Below are 24,168 nucleotides of genomic sequence, written 5' to 3' on the forward strand. Positions count from 1 at the left end.
TGAGGGGGTTTGACGGGGTAGATGTAGAGAGGATGTACCCATTCATGGGAGAATCTAGAACTGAGGGTCACAGTTTCAGAATAAGGGGGGCTCCCATTTAAGACAGTGATGAGGGGGAATTTCTTCTCTCAGAGGGTAATTGAATTAAATGCCCAGAGAGCACTGGAAACTGAGTGATCGAATATGTTCAAAGTTAAGTTGTACAGATTTTTAATCTACATGAGAATCAAAGATTAAGGGGGCAAGCAGGAAAGATTCTCATCTGGCTCACTAATGCTGGGAAGGAAATCCACCGTCCTTACCTGATCTGGCCTACATGTGACCCCAGATCTAAAGCAATGTGTCCTAGCCACATTGGCCTAGCAAGCCATTCAGTTGTATCAAACCACTAAAAAATCTAAAAGGAATAAAACCGGATGGACCACCTGGCGTCGACCTAAGCACCGGAAACAACTAACAGCCCTATCGACCATGCAAAGTCCTCCTTACTAACGTCTGGGAGTTAGTACCAAAATTGGGAGAGTTGTCTCACAGATTAGTCAAGCAACAGCCTGACATAGTCATACTCACGGAATCATACCTTTCAGACAATGTCCCAGACACCACCATCACCATCCCTGGGTATGCCCTGTCCCACCAGCAGGACAGGCCCAGCAGAGGTGGCGGCACAGTGGTATGCAGTCGGAAGGAGTTGCCGTGGGAGTTCTAAACATTGACTCTGGACCCTGCGAAGTCTCATAGCATCAGGTCAAACATGGGCAAGGAAACCTCCTGCTGATTACAATGTACAGTCCCCCATCAACTGATGAATCAGTACTCCACAATGTTGACCACCAGTTGGATGCAGCACTGACGGTGGCAAGGATGCAGAATATACTCTGGGTGGAGGACATCAATGCCCATCACCAAAAGTGGCTTGGTAGCACCACTACTGACCAAGCTGGCTGAGTCCTAAAGGACATAGCTGCTAGACTGAGTCAACAGAGGAAGGAAAAACATACTTGACCTCATCCTCACCAACCTTCCTGCTGCAGATGCATCTGTCCATGACAGTATCTGTAGGAGTGACCATCGCATAGTCACTGTGGAGACGAAGTCCCAACTTCACATTGAGGATACCCTCCATTGTGTTGCATTGTGTGGCCCTAACATTGTGCTAAGTGAGATGATTTCAAACAGGTCTAGCAACTCTAGACTGGGCAACCATAAGGCACTGTGGGCCATCAGCAGCAGCAGAACTGTACTCAACCACAATATGTAGCTCATGGCCCGGCATATCCCCCCCTCTACTATTACCACCAAGCCAGAGGGTCAACCCTGGTTCAATGAAGAATGCCGGGGGTGGGGGGGATGTATGCAAAGAGCAGCATAGGACTACTTGCATGCAAAACAACATAAGCAGCAAGCAGTAGACAGAACTAAGCGATTCCACAACTAACAGATCAGATCTAAGCTTTGCAGTCCTCTCCTCTCACGTGCAGTCATAAATGGTGGAGGACAATTAACCAACTCACTGAAGGGGGAGGTTCCACATCAGTGCAAAGATAAGGCTGAAGCATTTGCAACAGTGCCCCTACCCAAGCTGTTCCAGTATAGCTACAATACCAGCATCTACCCAGCAATGTGGAAAATTGCCCAGGTATATCCTGTACACAGAAAGCAGGACAAATCCAATCCAGCTAATTGCCACCCCATCAGTCTACTCTCCATCATCAGTAAAGTGATGGAAGGGGTCATCAACAGTGCTAACTTGCAGCACTTGCTTAGCAATAACTTGCTGACTGACTCTCAGTTTGCGTTCCATCAGAGCCACTCAGCTCCTGACCTCATTACAGCCTTGGTTCAAGCATGGACAAAAAAGCTGAACCCAGAGGTAAGGGTGGCTGCCTTTGAAATCAAGGCAACATTTGACAACGGTGGCATCAAAGAGCCCTAGCAAAACTGACATCAACTCTCTGCTGGTTGCAGTCATATCTAGCACCAAGAAAGATGAAAACAAAAATAAAAATACCTAGAAAAACTCAGCAGGTCTGACAGCAACTGCGGAGAGGAACACAGTTAACGTTCCGAATCCGTATGACTCTTCAACAGCTTTTACAAAGAAAGATGGTTGTGGTTGTTGGAGGTCAGTCATCTTAGTTCCAGGACATCACTGCAGGAGTTCTTCAGAGCAGTGTCCCAGGCCCAATCAACTACAGTTGCTTCATCGATGATCTTCCTTCCATCAAAAGATCAAAGGTGGGGATGTTTGCTGATGATTGCACAATGTTCAAAACCATTCGTAACCCTTCAAATACTGAAGCAATTCATGTCCAAATGCAGCAAGACCTGGACAATATCCAATCTTGGGCTGACAAGTGGCAAGTAATATGCATGCCATACAAGTGCCAAGCAATGATCATCTCAAACAAGAGAGAATCTAACCATCGCCCCTTGACATTAACATTGCTAAATTCCCCCACTATCAACATCCTGGGGGGTTACCATTGACCAGAAACTGAACTGGACTAGCCATATAAATATAAGAGCAGGTCAGAGGTTGGGGATCCTGCAGCGAGTAATTCACCTCCTGATTCCCCAAAGCCTGTCCACCATCTACAAGGCACAAGTCAGGAGTGTGATGGAATACTCTCCACTTGTATGGATGAGTGCAGCTCTAACAACACTCAAGAAGCTTGGAACCATCCAGGACAACTTAGCCCGCTTGCTTGGCACCCTCATTCACAAACATTCACTCCCTCCATCACTGACGTACAGTGGCAGCAGTGTGTATCATCTACAAGATGCACTGCAGGAACTCACCAAGCCTCCTTAGACAGCACTTTCCAAACCCACGATCTCGACCACCTAGAAGGACAAGGGCAGCAGACACATGGGAACACCACATGGAAGTTCCCCACCAAGCTACTCAACATCCTGACTTGGAAATATATCACAGTTCCTACAGTGTTGCTGGGTCAAAATCCTGGAACTCCCTCCTTAACAGCACTGTGGGTGTACCTACAGTACATAGACTGCAGCGGTTCAGGAAGGCAACTCACCACCACCTTCTCAAGGCTCAAGGGCAATTAGAAATGGCCAATAAATGCTGGCCAACCACTGGCGCCCACATCCCATGAATGAAGAAAAAAAAACTCCCACGCATCTTTGCAACATAGCCCATATTGCCTGCTTGATCACTTGCATCCAGTTGTAAGGTAGTAAAACATCCATTTGTGACGTGAAAAATTGAGGCTGACTACTAATGCAAATATATGATGTGGCTAAAAAAATGGGGTTGTCTTATACACCATGATCTACAGTAGCTGTTTAATTTAGATTGAATTAAAGGTTTGCTAGTCCACTCCTTGACTTATGCTATCACTTCATGATTTTTTTCCTTTCATTAGGTTCAGTCTCTCAGACCAATGACAGGTCACAGATACTTACCCTAAAAAGTCAAACCTGGCCCACTGTTTGATTTAATTAAACTACGTAAAAGTTAAACAAACCAACCATGATATATAATACTGAAAATTATGAATGCCAAAAATAAATTCACTCCACAACCCAAGTAATAGGAATCAATTGTAAAATTAGGTCTGTTACAAGTTGTCACTGGGCTAGTATTCCAGAGACCCAGGGTAATGCTATGGGGACCCAAGTTTGTATCCCACCATGACAGATGGTGAAATTTGGAATTAAAAGTCTTATGGTGGCCACAAAACCATTGCCAATTGTTGTAAAAACCCATCTAGTTCACTAATGCCCCCTTAGGGAAGGAAGAAGGTTGTCCTTATCTGGTCTGGCCTACATGTGACTCCAGACCCACACAATGTGGTTGACTCTTAAATGCCCTCTAAACGAGCACAATTAGGGATGGGCAATAAATGCTGGCCGAGCCAGCAACACCCACATCCCATGAGTGAACTTGAAAAAAACTCCAGGGAGAAATCCTGTAACATGCTTTGCCACTTCCACAACTCCCATTCTGGAGGGTTGAAGGCAGGAACAGGGCTGATGTATGAGTCTTTACAAATAATGTTAGAATTGCTCCAACATTCTTCCAACTGGGTGGGTAGAATTGATGGAGCATGTGCAGTACGCTCAGTTTGTTTTTTTGAATGGGCTTGGTGTGTACAGTGCTTCAATTTACAAGCCTTGTCCTCAGTTTTTCACTGGATTGTATCCTGCTGTTGCATGAATTGTAATTACATTTGTCCTGCAGAAAAAAGGTACTCTATACATACCAACAAAAGTGCCTCTAGATGATTCAAGTAAGTTTCCTCACTGGCTAGGATTCCAGACAGAACCCATTTTCGCATCTCCAGGCCCTTCTCTAAATCTGGTTCACTCTGTAGAAAATAGAAATAATATCATGTTTCTATTAGTGTGTATGGAAAGACAATTGATCTTGTGTTTATAAAGCCAATGAAAACTATGGCTATGAGTTACTAATAAATATGATAAATATATTAAAATGCCTTCAACTGTTACTTTAAATTTGACATTTCTTTTTGTGGGAATGGTAATTAACACTACAGCTTAATCCATTCTATGCATACAATTACTTAAATGTTTTCTATCATGCTGTCTGATGGACAAGCTGGTTAACAAACTAAAGCGATTCAGCCAGTCAGGCCAGGAAGTACTTGGTTTTCACGGAATTAATTGTTAATGTTAATATTTGACCTCACCATTCTTGGGTTTGAGAGGGAGAAGTCAATCAGTGACTCTGAACACCGTCTAGTAACACTGCTCACTGCTTTTACTTGGTGATCAACTGAAGACATATGCAGACTAAACTGCAATGCCCCAATACTTGAATAGCCTACTGATGTTCATTGTCCAGTCCTTCATGGAGCTAGTTGGATAGGGTAGCAGGTGTTACTAGTATCATGGAATTCAAAGCCAGTAAAACACAATGTGTACAGAAATGGGGGGACAGAAGGAAATGGTATCAAATAGCTAATCTTATAAGGCCGCAAGACCAGTGGCATTGCAGCAGTTTGCTTTCACTGAAAGTTACTGTAAGGTTTGAACAATAAATCTGTGAACCAATGAACAAATCAGTTCCATCTTCCTTTTTTTTTAATTCATTCATGGGATGTGGACTTCACTGGCTGGGCCAAAATTTATTGCCCATCCCTGGTTGCCCTTGAGAAGGCTGCCTTCGTGAGCTGCTGCATCCATGTGCTGTAGGTATAACCACAGCGTTGTTAGGAAGGGAGTTCCAGGATTTTGACCCGGCGACAGTGAAGGAACTCCAAGGTGGTGGTGTTCCCATCTATCTGCTGCCCTTGTCCTTCTAGATGGTAATGATCGTGGGTTTGGAAGGTGCTGTAAAAGGAACGTTGGTAAATTCCTGCAGTGCATCTTGTAGATGGTACACACTGCTGCCACTGCACATCAGTGGTGGAGGGAATGAATGTTTGTGGATGTGGTGCCAAACAAGGGAGCTGCTTTGTCCTGGACGGTGTTGAGTTTCTTGAGTGTCGTGGGAGTTGCACTCATCCAGGCAAGTGGGGAGTATTCCGTCACACTCCTGACATGTGCCTTGTGGATGGTGGACAGGCTTTGGGAGTCATGAGATGAGTTACTCATCGAACTATTCCTAGCCTTTGACCTGCCCTTGTAGCCACAGTATTTACATGGCTAGTCCAGTTCAGTTTCTGGTCAATGGTAACCCCCAGGACTACGCTCCCAATGGTTCTGTTCTTAACTACCTGAACTTTGATGGGAGTTCTTGAATGACTTCTAGTGAGTCAGAGAGCTGCAGAGTGCTAGTATTCTAATATGAAGAAAAGGCAGGGACCATCAAATTGGTAAAAACAATCTTTATTCAGGAAATCATATTGCCCCAATCAAGGCACTCTTGTCATACTCTGTATGTCACTCACAAACAATGTGTGGACATCCATCTCACAATCTACACCAGCAATCAAACCACTTGTGCCTAAATTTGGTGCAAATTCCATAGTGTCTGAACCAATACTGGGAATGAGAGAAGTGTCTTCAATACTCAGTTATCAGTGAGTCCTAATTCTTCTGAAGAATGTTTTCAACTGCTAACACGGGAGGGAGCAGATACTTTAAGATTGGCAACTCTCGATTTGAATTTTTTTGGTTTCTTAATTGTGTCCTTGACAGCAAAACTTGTGCTGAAAACACTTTTTACATCTGCATTTTAGCAGGCAGTAGTATTGTCCTTTGGGTGACAATCATTTAAGCACTGATCTTTATCTATCAGATCATGAATTGGCTACTGTATTTTGTATTTTGCCTTTGGCAGAAATTGGTACTGGGATACTATTTCCAGCTGTGCAGTTTGTTTCTAAACCAGCTGAAAGTCATTCTACAACAGCCCAGCTGGGAGCTCATTGTGGAGGTATAAAATTCTGATGTTATGCCTCAGCATCTTCTTGTTTATGCTCCTTTTGTATCTGCCTGTTTCATGGATCTCTTTGGTTAGCTATCCAGACATTTTTTTTGCTATATAACCTGAACACAGCACTAATTGCAACAGGCACTGAATACTAGCCAACAACGTCAGGTTGATATTATTTTACCATGTTTTAGTTTCATGTGTGTTTCAATAAAGACCAGAATGCTTTAATTATTATTGTTCTAGAAGTTAACTGGTATCGGCGCATATATTTGCTGGTTTAACCTACACAAGTAAATAATATGCACCGGTACGTTTGGAATTCGCTTATGAAAACAGAACAACTATAACTAATCTAGTGGATAGATTGAGGGAGTGTTCTCATACAATAATCAAAATCCAAGATGAAACGTAACAATGGAAATGTACCAAGTTTCAAATGGTGGAATTTTCTTTTATTTCTTTTGGTTGTTCTACAATGGGATCCAGGCAACTGGTTCAGAGCTCACAGGTGATCACCAGATGGTAGAATGAGAGTTCCGAGTCAGGGATCCACATTTCCCAGTTACAAATTTGTAGCACAGGTTACATTTCAAAACTGTTTTTCATTTCATAAAACAGTTACTTCAGGAGTGTAAACATCAAGGTACAAAGTTCCGGTTTTACCCTTCACCTGAAAGCTGTGGACATTCCCAAATATGACTGTAGGAACACAGGGACAAAAATAAACATGATTATACCCTCCATCCCAAAATATAAAGAAGCAGTTATAAAGCTGTGTTAGAAGGTTTTCCATTCCATTTGGCTGTTCCATTTTTGTGCTGTAAACTGTTACAAAGCTGCTAGGGGATGCATCTAGAAGTTCTGAATAACTTCTGTGATATGTCACTCTCTCTTCTATTATGTGGGGAAACAACCAAGCTACATCTGGCTTCACCTTACGAATGATTTATTTTGACAGGGTAAATTCAGTAGTAAAGGAACTAAGGAGTTATGTGAAATTTGAACCTTTCCTTCTCATTCAAATGTCAATCAGCATCCAGTGCATTTCCAGTATTTTGGTGGTAGCCTATCTGCTCAGATATGAATTGTGAGATGGATGTCCACACGTTGTTTGTGAGTGACAGAAAGTCAGTCTATGCCACACTAAAGCATGAACCCAAGTGTTACGAATAAACATAATTGCTAGTGTTAAAAACAAAAAAACTGCGGATGCTGGAAATCCAAAACAAAAACAGAATTACCTGGAAAAACTCAGCAGGTCTGGCAGCATCGGCGGAGAAGAAAAGAGTTGACGTTTCGAGTCCTCATGACCCTTCGACAGAACTTGTGTTCGAGTCCAAGAAAGAGTTGAAATATAAGCTGGTTTAAGGTGTGTGTGTGGGGGGGCGGAGAGATAGAGAGACAAAGAGGTGGAGGGGGGGGGGGTGTGGTTGTAGGGACAAACAAGCAGTGATAGAAGCAGATCATCAAAAGATGTCAACGACAATAGTACAATAGAACACATAGGTGTTAAAATTAAAGTTGGTGATATTATCTAAACGAATGTGCTAATTAAGAATGGATGGTAGGGCACTCAAGGTATAGCTCTAGTGGGGGTTTTTTTTTATATAATGGAAATAGGTGGGAAAAGGAAAATCTTTATAATTTATTGGAAAAAAAAAGGGAAGGGGGAAACAGAAAGGGGGTGGGGATGGGGGAGGGAGCTTACGACCTAAAGTTGTTGAATTCAATATTCAGTCCGGAAGGCTGTAAAGTGCCTAGTCGGAAGATGAGGTGTTGTTCCTCCAGTTTGCGTTGGGCTTCACTGGTACAATGCAGCAAGCCAAGGACAGACATGTGGGCAAGAGAGCAGGGTGGAGTGTTGAAATGGCAAGCGACAGGGAGGTTTGGGTCATTCTTGCGGACAGACTGCAGGTGTTCTGCAAAGCGGTCGCCCAGTTTACGTTTGGTCTCTCCAATGTAGAGGAGACCACATTGGGAGCAACGAATGCAGTAGACTAAGTTGGGGGAAATGCAAGTGAAATGCTGCTTCACTTGAAAGGAGTGTTTGGGTCCTTGGACGGTGAGGAGAGAGGAAGTGAAGGGGCAGGTGTTACATCTTTTGCGTGGGCATGGGGTGGTGCCATAGGAGGGGGTTGAGGAGTAGGGGGTGATGGAGGAGTGGACCAGGGTGTCCCGGAGGGAGCGATCCCTACGGAATGCCGATAAGGGGGGTGAAGGGAAGATGTGTTTGGTGGTGGCATCATGCTGGAGTTGGCGGAAATGGCGGAGGATGATCCTTTGAATGCGGAGGCTGGTGGGGTGATAAGTGAGGACAAGGGGGACCCTATCATGTTTCTGGGAGGGAGGAGAAGGCGTGAGGGCGGATGCGCGGGAGATGGGCCTGACACGGTTGAGGGCCCTGTCAACGACCGTGGGTGGAAAACCTCGGTTAAGGAAGAAGGAGGACATGTCAGAGGAACTGTTTTTGAATGTAGCATCATCGGAACAGATGCGACGGAGGCGAAGGAACTGAGAGAATGGGATGGAGTCCTTACAGGAAGCGGGGTGTGAGGAGCTGTAGTCGAGATAGCTGTGGGAGTCGGTGGGTTTGTAATGGATATTGGTGGACAGTCTATCACCAGAGATTGAGACAGAGAGGTCAAGGAAGGGAAGGGAAGTGTCAGAGATGGACCACGTGAAAATGATGGAGGGGTGGAGATTGGAAGCAAAATTAATAAATTTTTCCAAGTCCTGACGAGAGCATGAAGCGGCACCGAAGTAATCATCGATGTACCGGAGAAAGAGTTGTGGAAGGGGGCCGGAGTAGGACTGCAACAAGGAATGTTCCACATACCCCATAAAGAGACAGGCATAGCTGGGGCCCATGCGGGTACCCATAGCCACACCTTTTATTTGGAGGAAGTGAGAGGAGTTGAAGGAGAAATTGTTCAGTGTGAGAACAAGTTCAGCCAGATGGAGGAGAGTAGCGGTGGATGGGGATTGTTCGGGCCTCTGTTCGAGGAAGAAGCTAAGGGCCCTCAGACCATCCTGGTGGGGGATGGAGGTGTAGAGGGATTGGACGTCCATGGTGAAGAGGAAGTGGTTGGGGCCAGGGAACTGGAAATTGTTGATGTGACGTAAGGTGTCAGAGGAATCACGGATGTAGGTGGGAAGGGACTGGACAAGGGGAGAGAGAAGGGAGTCAAGATAACGAGAAATGAGTTCTGTGGGGCAGGAACAAGCTGAGACGATCGGTCTACCGGGGCAGTTCTGTTTGTGGATTTTGGGTAGGAGATAGAAGCGGGCCGTCCGAGGTTGGGAGACTATCAGGTTGGAAGCTGTGGGAGGGAGATCCCCAGAGGAGATGAGGTCAGTGACAGTCCTGGAAACAATGGCTTGATGTTCAGTGGTGGGGTCATGGTCCAGGGAGAGGTAGGAGGAAGTGTCTGCGAGTTGACGCTCAGCCTCCGCGAGGTAGAGGTCAGTACGCCAGACAACAACAGCACCACCCTTGTCAGCGGGTTTGATGACAATGTCAGGGTTGGACCTAAGAGAATGGAGTGCAGTAAGTTCAGAGAGAGACAGGTTAGAATGGGTGAGAGGAGCAGAGAAATTGAGACGACTAATGTCGTGCCGACAGTTCTCAATGAAAAGATCAAGAGAAGGTAAGAATCCAGAGGGAGGGGTCCAGGTGGAGGGAGAATATTGGAGATGGGTAAATGGATCCGTTGAACTGGGAGAGGACTCCTGCCCAAAGAAGTGAGCCCGGAGACGAAGACGGCGGAAGAAGAGTTCAGCATCATGCCGAGCCCGAAATTCATTGAGGTGAGGGCATAAGGGTATGAAACTAAGTCCTTTGCTGAGCACTGAACGTTCAGCATCGGAGAGGGGAAGGTCAGGGGGTATAGTGAATACACGGCTGGGGTTGGGATTGGAAGAAAGGGTGGGGACGGAGGAACAGGCAGGGGTGGAGGGTCCTAGATGGGTGTTGGTGTCAATGAGTTGTTGCAGCTTGCGTTCCTTAGCACTTGAGAGAAAGAGAAAAAGTTTCTTGTTGAGGCGTCGGATGAGCCGAAGGATAAAATGAAACTGGGGGCACGCGCAGCTTTGAAAAAGGGTACGGCGGTGCTGCTGGAGGGAGAGGTCGAGTGTGTTCATATGGCGGCGCATGGCACTGAGTGTGGATTTCAGAATGTGACGGGAACAGCAGTCCGAGAAACGTTTTATGTCCCGGAGATACCTGTAATCCTGGGTGGGTTCGAAACATGAGGGGTGGAATTTCAGTTGAAATCCACGTGGGGTAAGTCGGAGACGGAGACAGTCACTGAGAAAGGAGATATGGCTGTGAAAGCGGGTTTTAGTAAACACCTTGTCAAACACTAGGAGGGAAATGGAAAGCAAGGAAGGTGAGCAAAACAACAGAGAGATACGGAAATCTTGTCGCAGAGAGGAACAGAACTTCTTCAAGGAGTAGGCATTTCTTGAAGAGCAGTGGCAGTCAATTAAACACAGAGATAAAAACAAAAAAACTGCGGATGCTGGAAATCCAAAACAAAAACAGAATTACCTGGAAATACTCAGCAGGTCTGGCAGCATCGGCGGAGAAGAAAAGAGTTGACGTTTCGAGTCCTCATGACCCTTCGACAGAACTTGCGTTCGAGTCCAAGAAAGAGTTGAAATATAAGCTGGTTTAAGGTGTGTGTGTGGGGGGCGGAGAGATAGAGAGACAAAGAGGTGGGGGGGGGGGGTGTGGTGGTAGGGACAAACAAGCAGTGATAGAAGCAGATCATCAAAAGATGTCAACGACAATAGTACAATAGAACACATAGGTGTTAAAATTAAAGTTGGTGATATTATCTAAACGAATGTGCTAATTAAGAATGGATGGTAGGGCACTCAAGGTATAGCTCTAGTGGGGGTTTTTTTTTATATAATGGAAATAGGTGGGAAAAGGAAAATCTTTATAATTTATTGGAAAAAAAAGGGAAGGGGGAAACAGAAAGGGGGTGGGGATGGGGGAGGGAGCTTACGACCTAAAGTTGTTGAATTCAATATTCAGTCCGGAAGGCTGTAAAGTCCCTAGTCGGAAGATGAGGTGTTGTTCCTCCAGTTTGCGTTGGGCTTCACTGGTAAAATGCAGCAAGCCAAGGACAGACATGTGGGCAAGAGAGCAGGGTGGAGTGTTGAAATGGCAAGCGACAGGGAGGTTTGGGTCGTTCTTGCGGACAGACCGCAGGTGTTCTGCAAAGCAGTCGCCCAGTTTACGTTTGGTCTCTCCAATGTAGAGGAGACCACATTGGGAGCAACGAATGCAGTAGACTAAGTTGGGGGAAATGCAAGTGAAATGCTGCTTCACTTGAAAGGAGTGTTTGGGTCCTTGGACGGTGAGGAGAGAGGAAGTGAAGGGGCAGGTGTTGCATCTTTTGCGTGGGCATGGGGTGGTGCCATAGGAGGGGGTTGAGGAGTAGGGGGTGATGGAGGAGTGGACCAGGGTGTCCCGGAGGGAACGATCCCTACGGAATGCCGATAAGGGGAGTGAAGGGAAGATGTGTTTGGTGGTGGCATCATGCTGGAGTTGGCGGAAATGGCGGAGGATGATCCTTTGAATGCGGAGGCTGGTGGGGTGATAAGTGAGGACAAGGGGGACCCTATCATGTTTCTCACTTGTGTTCCATTGTTAATGATTGAGGCAGAAACCAGAGCAACATTTGAGGTTTGATTGTTGGATGAAGGAAAAGCATTGAAGGAATATCAGAACTGCATAGGTAAATGTTTTTGGAGCATGCAAAGGGTAAATGTCAACATGGATTGGTTAGGTCTCTTTGCATGTTGTAAATTCCAATATTCCTTATATCCATGCGTAGGAAGTCGCATTTTTTTTATTCATTCATGGGATACAGGCTTCACTGGCTGGGCCAGCATTTATTGCCCATCTCTTGTTGCCTTTGAGAAGGTGGTGGTGAGCTGCGTTCTTGCACCATTGCAGTCCACAGAGCATTATTCCAGGGAACAATCACACTTGTCATGTGCTTTGTGCCATTCCATGACTCCTCTTCAGAAAAATGATGGAGCGGATAGAACTAAGTAAGTATAAGAGTGGGTGAATTATGTTACAATTGCAACAATATTCCTCCAACTCAGTGGGTAGATTTGGTAGAGCCAATGCAGTGCGCAGTATCCTCAGTTTGTATTTTTGAATGGGTCTTTGCATAATCTGATGTGTAAATAGATCAGCAGTGAGTGCTTCCCTTCCCTTCCTCTCCTGCAACCATCATATTGCCCCAATCAAGGCACTCGTCATACTCTGTATGTCACTCACAAACAACGTGTGGACATCCATCTCACAATCTACACCAGCATTCAAACCACCTGTGCCTAAATTTGGTGCAAATTCCATAGTGTCTGAACCAATAGTGGGAATGAGAGGAGTGTCTTCAATACTCAGTTATCAGTGAGTCCTAAACACCGACTCCTTCTGAAAAATGTTTTCAACTGCTAACATGGGAGGGAGCAGATACATTAAGATTGGCAATAGATCATCAGTGAGCGTTTCCTTTCCCTTCCTCTCCTGCAACCACCTGGACTTGAAGGTCAGAAAGATTATGATTAGAGAGCAAAAACATGGAAACAAAGAGTATGAGCATTGTACAAGTGGGTCAAGTCTTCTCATCTCAGTCTTCTAACAACCAGGCCTCAATCTAAGGTACTATATAGTATTAAATTCTGAATGACTTGACAAATTAAAGTATGAAATTCTATGAAGTGAGCTGTACTGTAATAAACAGAGTTCAATTTTTATAGTATTGTATAATATTTACAGTACATAAACCAACCGGTCACGCACATTCGCCCATGCTTCACATAAGTGATACTTCATCCAATCCCATCGACATATTCTTCTATTCCTTTCTCCCTTGAGTGTTTATCTAGCTTCCCTATGAATGCATCTATGCTCGTCGCCTGAATTATGCCTTGTGAGTTCCACATTCTAACCACTCTTTGGATAAAATAATTCCTCTTGAATTAGTAACCATCTTATATTGGTGCTCCTAATTCAGGTCTTTCCTACAACTGGAAACATCTCTATGTCCACTTTCATGACCGTAAAAATCATAATTAGGTTACCAATCAGCCTTTTTCCTTTAGACTGTTGAATCCTTCACGATAATCATAACCTCTCAGTTCTCATATCATTCAAGTAAAACTTATTTGTACTCCCCCAGTTCCACTAATCTTTTTTATAACGTGGAGAGCAGAACTGTTCACACTACTCCAAGTGTGGTCTAACCAAAGACCTGTGCAAGATTCTTCGCTTTTCAATTTTGTCCCTTGAGAAATTGAGCCTAGTGCTATATTTGTTTTTTCTTTAAATGGTCTTATTAACCATTGTTGCAACTTTTAGTGATCTGTGTGTCTGTAACCCCACATCCCACTGATCCTGTACCCCATTTTGGCAATTATTTTCTAAGGAAGGTAGCCTCCTTATTCTTCTTATCCAAATGTATCACCTCACACTATGCTGAAATTCATTCATCTTTCAAGTTTATTACTGTCTGCCTGTATTTTGTCTCAGTCCTATAGTGATTAAACTTCCCAACCCCGCACCTGGTGAGGTAAGAGTGACAGCCCTTGACATCAAGGCCGCATTTGACCGAATGTGGCATCAAGGAGCCCTAGCAAAACTGGAGTCAGGGGGAAATCAGGGGGGAAACTCTCCGCTGGTTGGTGTCATACCTAACACAAAGGAAGATGGTTGTGGTTGTTGGAGGTCAGTCATCTCAGTTCCAGGATATCACTGCAGGAGTTCCTCAGGGTAGTGTCTTTAGCTGTTTCATCCATAAGAACATAAGAACTAGGAGCAGGAGTAGGCAATTTAGCCCCTCGAGCCTGCCCTGCCATTCATTACAATCATGGCTGATCTCATTTCGGCATCAACTCCAATTTCCCGCCCGCTCCCCATAACCTTTCAACCCATTACTAATTAAAAATCTGACTATCTCCACCATAAATTTATTCAGCGTCCCGGCATCCACTGCACTCTGAGGTAGTAAATTCCACAGATTCACGATCCTTTGAGAAAAGTAATTCCTCCTCATCTCTGATTTAAATCTTAGGTTGGAACATAAATTCAAATTGACAGGTTTCCAAAACACCAATGTCGGAAAAAAACTAACCATCAGAAATTTCCCATACCTGGAATCAAAACTGGGGGGGAGAAAACAAAGTCATTAAAAAAACCTGAGCACCAGAAAAAAATCACATCCGCGTAGCATTAATCCTCGTGGAAAACCACTTTTTATTTTTTAATCATTATAAAGTAAACGTAGCAACCTTCTCATAGTCATATGATCAGATGCCACATGATCATGCATCACACTGTCAAAGTCACGTGAAAGAAAAAAAATTGACATTTATATCGCTCCTTTCATGACTTCAGGCATTCCAAAGCAATGTACTGCCAATAAAGTACTTTTTACGTGTGAGAAACATAGCAGTCAATTTGTGCACATGCTCCCACAAACAGTAATGTGATAATAATGATAATCTGTCTTTTCTTAGTGATGTTGATTCAGGGACAGATATTGGCCTGGACAGAAATACCTCTTGCTCCTCTTCGAAATAGTGCCATGCAACCTTTTACATTCACCTGAGAGAACAGATGGGGCATCAGTTTACCATTTCACCCAAAGTACAGCACTTTTTACAGTACAGCACTACCTCATGAAACCATTCTGAGTGTCAGCCTCGAATTTTGTGCTCAAAGGGACTTGAACCCACAAGCTCTTGACTCGGGGGGAGGAGTACCAACTGAGCCATAGCAAACATGTGGTCAGAACATCATATGTTCAGACTTCTAGAAATGCTTCCAATTAAGAGTTCAATTGTTCCACTACAGACAGCCATGCCTTCAACTGCCTTAACCCCAAGCTATGGAATTCCCTCCCTAAGCCTCTCTGACTCTAGTTTCTTTAGACATAGACATGTTGATGGATTGGGCAGGCAAGTGGCAGATGAAGTTCAATGTGTGTGAGGTGATTCATTTTGGCAGGAAGAATACGGCGAGACAGTATAAAATAAAGGGAGAGACTCTAAAGGGGTGCGCAGGAACAGAGGGACCTTTGTGTACACATGCACAGGTCATTGAAGATGGCAGGGCATGCTGTGAGAGAACAGCATCTTGTATACTTCAATCAAGCCACCCCTCACTCTTCCAAACTCCAGTAGAAACACGCCCAGTCTGTCCAACCTTTCCTCATAAGACAACCCATTCATTCCAGGTATCAATCTAGTAAACCTCCTTTGAACCACCTCCAATGCATTTACATCCTTCCTTAAATAAGGAGACCAAAACTGCACACAGTATTCGAGGTGCTGTCTCACCAATGCCCTGTAAAATTGAAGCATAACATCCTTACTTTTATGTTCAATCCCTCTCGTAATAAAGAATAGCATTCCATTAGCTTTCTTAATTACTTGCTGTACCTGCAACTTTGTGACTCATGTACTGTAACACCTGGATTCATCTGCACCTCAGAAATATGCAGCCATTCTCCACTTAAGTAATACTCTGCTTTTTTATTCTTCCTGCCAAAGTGAACAACTTCACATTTTCCCACATTAAACTCCATTTGCCAGATCTTTGTCCACTCACTTAACTTACCTATATCCATCTGCAACTTCCTCATGTCCTCTTCACAACATACTTTCCTACCTATCTTTGTGTCATTTACAAATTTAACTTCCATGTCTTCACTCCCCTCATCTAGGTCATTGATGCAAATCGTTAAAGTTGAGGCCCCAGTACAGACACCTGTGGGACTTCACTTGTCACATCCTGTCAATCAGAAAAAGACCAATTTTGCATACTCTCTGCTTCCTGCCAGTCAATCTTCTATCAATGCTAATGTGTTACCTCCCTACACCATGCGCATTTATTTTCTGTAATAATCTTTGATGTGGCACCTTATCAAATGTCTTCTGGAAATCCAAGTACAATGCGTTTACAGGCTCCCCTTTATCCACTGCACGTTACTCCTTCAAAAAGCTCTAATAAATTGGTTAAACATGATTTTCCTTTCACAAAACCATGCTGACTCGTCGCTATTGCCTTGAGCTCTTCTAAATGCTCAGCTATAATCTCCTTAATGATCGATTCCAATAACTTCCCCACGGCAGACGTCAAGCCGACTGGCCTGCTTTCTGCCTCTTTCCCTTCTCGAATAGAGGGGTTATATTTGCTACTTTCCAGTCTGATGGAACCTTTCCAGAATGTAGCGAATTTTGGAAAATTAACACCAGCGCATCTACTACCTCATTAGCCACTTCTTTTAAAACCCTAGGATGTAGTCCATTGGGGCATGGGGACTTGCCAGCCTGCTGCTCCATTTGCTCAGTACCGTTTCCCTGGTGATTTCAATTTCACCAAGCTTCTTTCTCCCTTTCACCTCCTGATTCACAGCTATTACTGGAATGTTTTTAGTAAGCTCTATAGTAAAGACAGAAGCAAAATATTTGTTCATTTCTTCCGCCATTTCCTTATCTACTATTAACACTCCACTGTCGCTCTCTAGAGGATCAACACTCACTTTACTTACTCTTTTCCTTTTTAAAGATGCAATAAAGACTCAGCAGGTTAGGCATCATTTGTGGACAGAAAACGAGAGCTCACATCCAAGGTCCAATCAGTGGCCAGGAAGAGGGATGAGAGGGAGAGGTTGTATGAGGCGGTGGTGTTTCTGTAGCCCAAGGTTATGGGTTCAAGAACCACGGGCTCGATCAGCGAAGTGATGCAAGGTATCATAACAGTAATATCAAGCACTATTTACTCAAGAATACCTGTTCAATGATGATCAGTTTGGGCCCAATCCTCTTTACAACCTTGGCCCAAACATGGACGAAAGCGCTAAATTCCAGAAGTGATGTGCGAGTTTTTTTTTATTCATTCACGGGATGTGGGCATCGTTGGCTAAGCCAATATTTATTTCCCATCTTTAATTGCACTTCAAAAGGTGGTGGTGAGGTGCCTTCTCGAACCACTGCAGTCCATGTGGTGCAGGTACACCCACAGTGGTGTTAGGGAGGGAATTCCAGGATTTTGACCCAATGACAGTGAATGAATGGTGATATATTTCCAAGTCAGGATGTTGAATGACTTGGATGGGAACTTCCAGGTGGTGGTGTTCCCATCTATCTGCTGCCCTTGTCCTTTTACATGATAGTGGTCATGGATTTGGAAGGTGCTGTCAAAGGAACCTTGGTGAATTTCTGCTGTGTATCTTGTAGATGGTACACACTGCTGCTCATGTGTGTTGGTGCTGGAGAGAGTGAATGTTTGTGGATACGGTGCCAATCAAGTGGGTTGCTGTGTCCTGAATGGTGTCAAGCTTCTTGAGTGTTGTTGGAGCTGCACTCATCCAGGCAAGTGAAGAATATTCCATCACACCCCTAACTTGTGCCTTGTAGATGGTGGACAGGCTTTGGGGAGTTAGGAGTTGAGTTGCTTGCCACAGGATTCCCAGCCTCTGACCTGCTCTTGTAGCACAGTATTAATATTGCTAATCCAGTTTAGTTTCTGGTCAATGGTAACCCCAAGGCTGTTGATAGTGGGGTAATTCAGCAATGGTAATGTCATTCAGTATCAAGAAGCGATGGTTAGCTTCTCTCTTGTTGGAGATGGTCATTGCCTGGCACTTGTGTGGCACGAAGGTTACTTGCCACTTTTCAGCCCAAACTTGGTAATTTCAACATGGACTGCTTCAGTATCTGAGGAGTCATGAATGGAAAACATTGTGCTATCATCAGTGAACATCCCCACTTCTGACCTTGTGATGGAAGGAAGGTCATTGATGAAGCAGCTGAAGATGGTTGGGCTGAGTGCACTACCCTGAGGAACCTCTGTTGTGATGCCTTGGAACTGAGATGATTGATGTCCAACAACCACAACCATCTTCCTTTGTGCTAAGTGTTACACCAACCAGCGGAGTGTTTTACCCCTGATTCCCATTGACTCCTGTTTTGCTAGGGGTCCTTGATGCCACACTCAGTCAAATGCTGCCTTGAGGTCAAGGGCACTCACTCTCACTCACCTCTTAAGTTCAGCTGTTTTGTCCATGTTTGAACCAATTCTGGTTATCATTGACCAGAAACGGAACTGGACTAGCCATATAAACACTGTGGCTACAAAAGCAGGTCAGAGGCTAGGAATCCTGCGATAAGTAACTCACCTCCCGACTTGCCAAAGCATGTCTACCACCTACAAGGCATAAGTCAGGAGTGTGAGGGAATACTCCCCACTTGCCTAGATGAGTGCAGCTCCCACAACACTCATGAAGCTTGACACCATCAGGACAAAGCAGCCCGCTGGATTGGCACCACATCTACAAACATTCACTTCCAAACCCACGACCACTACCATCTAGAAGGACAAGGACAACAGATGGATGGGAACACCACCACCTGGAAGTTCCCCTCCAAGTCATTCACCATCCTGACTTCAAAATATATCACCGTTCCTTCACTGTCGCTTGGTCAAAATCCTGGAACTCCCTTCCTAACAGCACTGTGGGTGTACCTACAGCACATGGACTGCAGCGGCTCAAGAAGGCAACTCACCACCACCTTCTCAAGGGCAACTATAGATGGGCAAATGCTGGCCCAGGAGGCGAAGCCCACATCCTGTGATGAATGAAAAAAAGTACTATTTTCCCCACACAGTGCCAGGCAATAATCATTTCCAAAAAGAGAGAATCTAATCACCTCCTGTGAAATTCAATGGCATTACCATCACTGAATATTGAATACTGACCAGAAACTGAACTGGACCAGCCATATAAATACTGTGGCTACAAGAGAAAGTCAAAGGCTGTGAATTCTGTGGTGAGTAACTCAACTCCTGACTCTCTAAAGCTTGTGTATCATCTATCTACTAGGCACAAGACAGGAGCGTGATGAAATATTCTCCAGTTCCCTGGATGAGTCCAGCTACAACAACATTCAAGCAGCTCAGCACCATCCAGGACAAAGCAGCCCGCTTGATCAGCACCCTATCCACCAACTCAAACATAACTTCCTCCACCATAGCGCATAGTAGCAGCAGTGTTTACCATATACATGAAGTGCTGCAGCAACTCACCAAGGCATCTTTGACAGCAGCTTCCAATCCCATGACCTCTACCACCTTGAAGGTCAAGGGCAGCAGATGCATGGGAACACTACCACTTGCAATCTCCTCTCCAAACCACACACCACCCTGACTTGGAACTGTATCAAAGTTGCTTCACTGTCGCTAGGTCAAAATCCTGGAACTCCCTTGCTAACAGCACTGTGGGTACACCTGCACCAGTTCAAGAAGGGGGCGCACCACCAATTTCTCAAGGGCAATCAATAATTGCTGGGCTAACCATCGATGCCAACATCCTGTGAAAGAATAAATAAGTTGAAATAAACGGTTCATTTTTGGGCTGGCAGGTTGTGACCAGTAGAATATTGCAAGGTTCAGTACTTGGGCCTCAGCTACTTACAAGCTAAAGACTTAGATGACGATACCCCAAGTGTATCCATGCTTGTTGGCAATCAAACTTAGGTGTAAATTGTGTGGAGGTGCAAAGAGACTGCAAAAGGAATTAGACAGGTTAAATGAGTGGGCAACAACATGGCAGACAAAGAATAATGTGGAGAAATGTGGAATCATCCACTTTTGAAGAAAAAATTGAATATTTTTTAAAATAGTGAGAAACTTGAGTCGGTGTCACTGTACATGAATCACAGGAAGTTCATAGAAAGTTCTGCAATTCAATGAGATCATGCTGACTTGCGACTTAACCCCACAAACCCTGCATTTGTGCCAAATTCCTGAAGACGGTTAGTTGAGAAAAATCTATAATCTCAGAGTTAAAATGAACAATTAATCTAGCATCAATTGACATTTACTGAAGAGAGTTCCAAACTTCTACCACTCTGAGATCCGCAGCGTTTCCTAATTTCACTCTGGGTCTAATTTGTAGACCATTTCTCCCAGTCCTAAACTCTCCAAACAGCAGGAACAGTTTCTCTCTTTCTTCCCTATCCGTTCCCTTACATGACAGGCTTCCTTCTCGCAAAATGGTTTGCGCTATGGTGGTCAACTCTGTGTTAGGCATCACCTGATGTGGCTTAGGAGCCCCACTCTGGCATGGCATACCGTATTTGCTGCAGAGGAAGATATTGGGCTGATAAGGTGTGTGATTTGCTGGCCTCTGTTTTCTCTAGGCCCTCTTCTCGGCCAGCTGAGCTTTATGTTTCTGCTTGCCTCTATCTGCCAAACGATAGGCCCCCAAAGGTCATGGCCATCAGCAACTGTCTCTCAGTTGTCAGTGTTGATGCCTGCAATCTTCATGTCTCGTTTGCTATTGCCTTTGTAGCAGAGGTATGGACACACAGAAAGTCACGACCTAGTGGCCAGTTCGCCATATAGGTCTTTTGAGTATACAGCCAACCACCATCCAATGAATGTGGCTGAGCCAGCGCAGACATAGTTGGCTAGCAATGAGTGTGTGTTGATGGAATGAGCACACTCCGGGGTCTAAGTTGGTGATCTTGTCCTGCCAAGAGATGTGGAGGATACATCTGAGACAGTGAAGGTAGAAATAGAATATACAGCACAGAAACAAGCCATTTGGCCCAACCAGTCCATGTCCAAATGCAGCAAGACCTGGACGATATCCAGGCTTGGACTGACAAGTAGCAAGTAACATTCATGCCACACAAGTGCCAGACAATGACCATCTCCAACAAGAGAGAATCTAACCATCGCCTATTGACATTCAATGGCATTACTATCGCTGAATCCCCCCACTATCAACATCGTGGGGTTGTCATTAACCAAAAACTGAACTGGACCAGCCATGTAAATACTGTGGCTACAAGAGTAAGTCAGAGGCTAGGAATCCTGCAGTGAGTACCTTGCCTCCTGACTCCCCAAAGCCTGTCCACCATCTACAAGGCATAAGTCAGGAGTGTGATGGAATACTCCCCACTTGCCTGGATGAGTGCAGCTCCCACAACACTGAAGAAGCTTGACACCATCCAGGACAAAGCAACCCACTTGATTGGCACCCCACCCACAAAACATTCACTCCCTCCACTGCCAACACAGTGGCAGCAGTGTGTACCATCCACAAGATGCACAGCAGAACTCACCAAGCCTCCTTAGGCAGCATCTTCCAAACCTACAACCACTACCAACTAGAAGGGCAAGGGCAGAAGACACATGGGAACACCACCAGCTAGAAGTTCCCCTTCAAGCCAGTCACCATCCTGACTTGGAAACATATCACCGTTGCTTCACTGTCACTGGGTTAAAATCCTGGAACTCCCTCCCTAACAGCACTGTGGGTGTACCATGTGCATGGGCTGGGTCAATGGTTCAAGAAGGCAGTTTACCACCACCTTCTCAAGGGCAATTAGGAATCAGCAATAAATGCTGGTTTAGCCAGTGACACCCACATCTCATGAATGAATAAAAAAAAGTCTATGCCAGTCATCATGCTCCTCTCGAACCTCCTCTCATCTTTCATTATCTAAATCTGTCATCATAACCCTCTAATCCCTTCTCCCCCAAATGCTTGTCTGGTTTCCTCTTAATGCATCTGTACTATTCATTTCAACCATTTTTTGTGGTAGCGAGTTCCAAATTCTCACCATTCTCCTTCTTAAAGGAGTTTCTTCTAAATACCCCATTGAAGTTCTTGGTGACTATCTTATATTGATGGCCTCAAGGTTTGCTCTTCCTCACAAGAGGAGACATTCTCTTTGTACCCACTCCACCAAAACCATTCATAATTCTAAAGGAGTTTATTAGGTCACACCCTCTGCCTTCTTTTTTCAGGAAAAGAGAGACCCAGCCTGTCAATACTTTCCTGATTTGTAATTTTGGTACTGTTCTTGTAAATCTTCTCTCATCCTCCGCAGTGTCTCCATACTTTTTTATAATATGGCAACTAGAACTGCATGCAGTACCGAACTGTGGTCTAACCAAGGTTTGAGGCAGGGTTAGCATGACTCCCCTACTTTTCAATTCTATCCCTTTAGAAATAAAGCCTAGTGCTTGGTTTCCTTTTTTATGGCCTTGCTAACCTGTGGCACAATTCTTTAGTAATTAATATCTTGAAAATTGTGATCAAATCACTCTTTACCTTATAAATTCCAAGCAATTCTCCCTAGCTTGTGTCCTCATAATTTAATCCTTGGAGACCAGGTATTATTCTGGTAAATCTACGCTGCGTTCCCTCCTAGGCCAATACTTTCCTATGATGTGGTGCCCAGAACTGCTCACAATACTCACGGTGTGGTATAACCAGGGCTTTGTATAGCTGAAATACGACTTCGATTGCCTTGTACTCTAATCCTCTAAATATAAAGGCCAACTTCCATTACGCTTTTTGATTATTTTCTGCACCTCTGCACCTGCTCATGGCATTTTCATGATTTATGCATCTGGACCCCCCAGTTCTCTTGGGGCTCTAACTGTTTCCAGTTTTTCATCATTTAGAACGTACCCAGTCTATCCTTTTAAAACACAAAGTGGATGAATTTACTTCTGCCTATGTTGAAATTAATTTGTCACAGACTTTCCCATCCATTTATCAATATCTCTTGGTGACTGCTTACAATCCTGCAAGAGAATGAGAGGAGCAGTGTGCCCTTTAGCAGTGAGGGAGCAAGAGGAATAGCAGGGCCATTAACAGCGAGCGGTGTAGCAGGGCCATTAACAGTCAGAGAGCGAGAGGAACAGTGGGGCCATTAATAGTGAAAGGAGCAGCAGGGCCATTAACACTAGAGGGCGAGAGGAGCAGCGGGGCCATTAACAGTGAGAAAGTGAGAAGAACAGCGGGGCCATAAACAGTGAGGCAGTGCAAAAAGCAGCGGAGCCATTAACAGTGAGGGAGCGAGAGAAGCAGCAGGGCCATCAACAGCGAGAGAGTGCGAGAAGGAGCAGGGCCATTAACAGTAAGAGAGCGAGAGGAGCAGCAGGGCCATCAACAGTGAGAGAGCAAGAGGAGCAGTGCGGCCATTAGCAGCGAGGGAGTGAGAGAAGCAGCAGGGCATGTAACAGTGAGAGAGTGCGAGGAGAGTGAGAGGCCATTAAAGAGCACGGAGATCAGCTGATTAGAGAGTAGGGTTAGTGAGTATTTCTAGTCTCTAAAGCAAAAGTAAAGAATTTAGATTGTGTTTAGATTTGTAGATTTTTTTTCTCTTTTCTTAAAAATAGCTTAAGTATAAGATTGCTAAATTACAGTAACGTGTAAAATGTGGGGGGTTCTTCAAGTGTAAAGAGCAGGGATACTAGTGTAATTAATTAAGTAAATAAGTACAATACGATAGACATGGCAGGATGGGTAATGTGTTGCTGCTGCAGCATGTAGGTGTTAGCTGGACACCAAGGTGATCCAAAGCGAACACATCCGTACTAAGTGTGTGCAGCTTGAGGAATTTCGGATCCGAGTTAAGTAGCTGGAGTCCAAGCCACAGACATTATGTCACATCAGGGAGGGGGAAAGTTACCTGGACACTTTGCTCCAGGAGGCGGTCACACACCTCAGATTAGGTAATTCAAATTTGGTCTGTGATCAGGGATAGGAGGGTGTGACCGCAGATGAAACAGTTATGGGGTAGTGTTCGAGGCTCCTTGGCCCCTGTCCAATAGCTACAAGGTTCTTGAAAGCTTTGTGGGCCAGAGTGGGGGCTGCAGGGAGGGTGAGCGAGCTGACCATGGCAGCATGGTACACGGAGCAATTCAAGTGGGGAGAGAAAATAGGAAATTGGCAGTGGTAGGGGATATT

General features: G+C 44.7%; 1 protein-coding gene across 1 annotated transcript in view; it reads right to left on the reverse strand.

Moving 5' to 3' along the window:
* The window catches only part of LOC121285708 (breakpoint cluster region protein-like), a 596,997-nt gene that overhangs the window by 420,990 nt on the left and 151,839 nt on the right, over positions 1-24,168 (reverse strand). The window contains exon 3 of the mRNA XM_041202403.1: positions 4,230-4,334. Coding sequence (XP_041058337.1) covers positions 4,230-4,334 — 105 coding nt within the window. The remainder of the gene's footprint in view (positions 1-4,229; positions 4,335-24,168) is intronic.

The sequence above is a fragment of the Carcharodon carcharias genome, chromosome 13 (genome assembly GCF_017639515.1).
Source record: "Carcharodon carcharias isolate sCarCar2 chromosome 13, sCarCar2.pri, whole genome shotgun sequence".
Taxonomy (NCBI): domain Eukaryota; kingdom Metazoa; phylum Chordata; class Chondrichthyes; order Lamniformes; family Lamnidae; genus Carcharodon; species Carcharodon carcharias.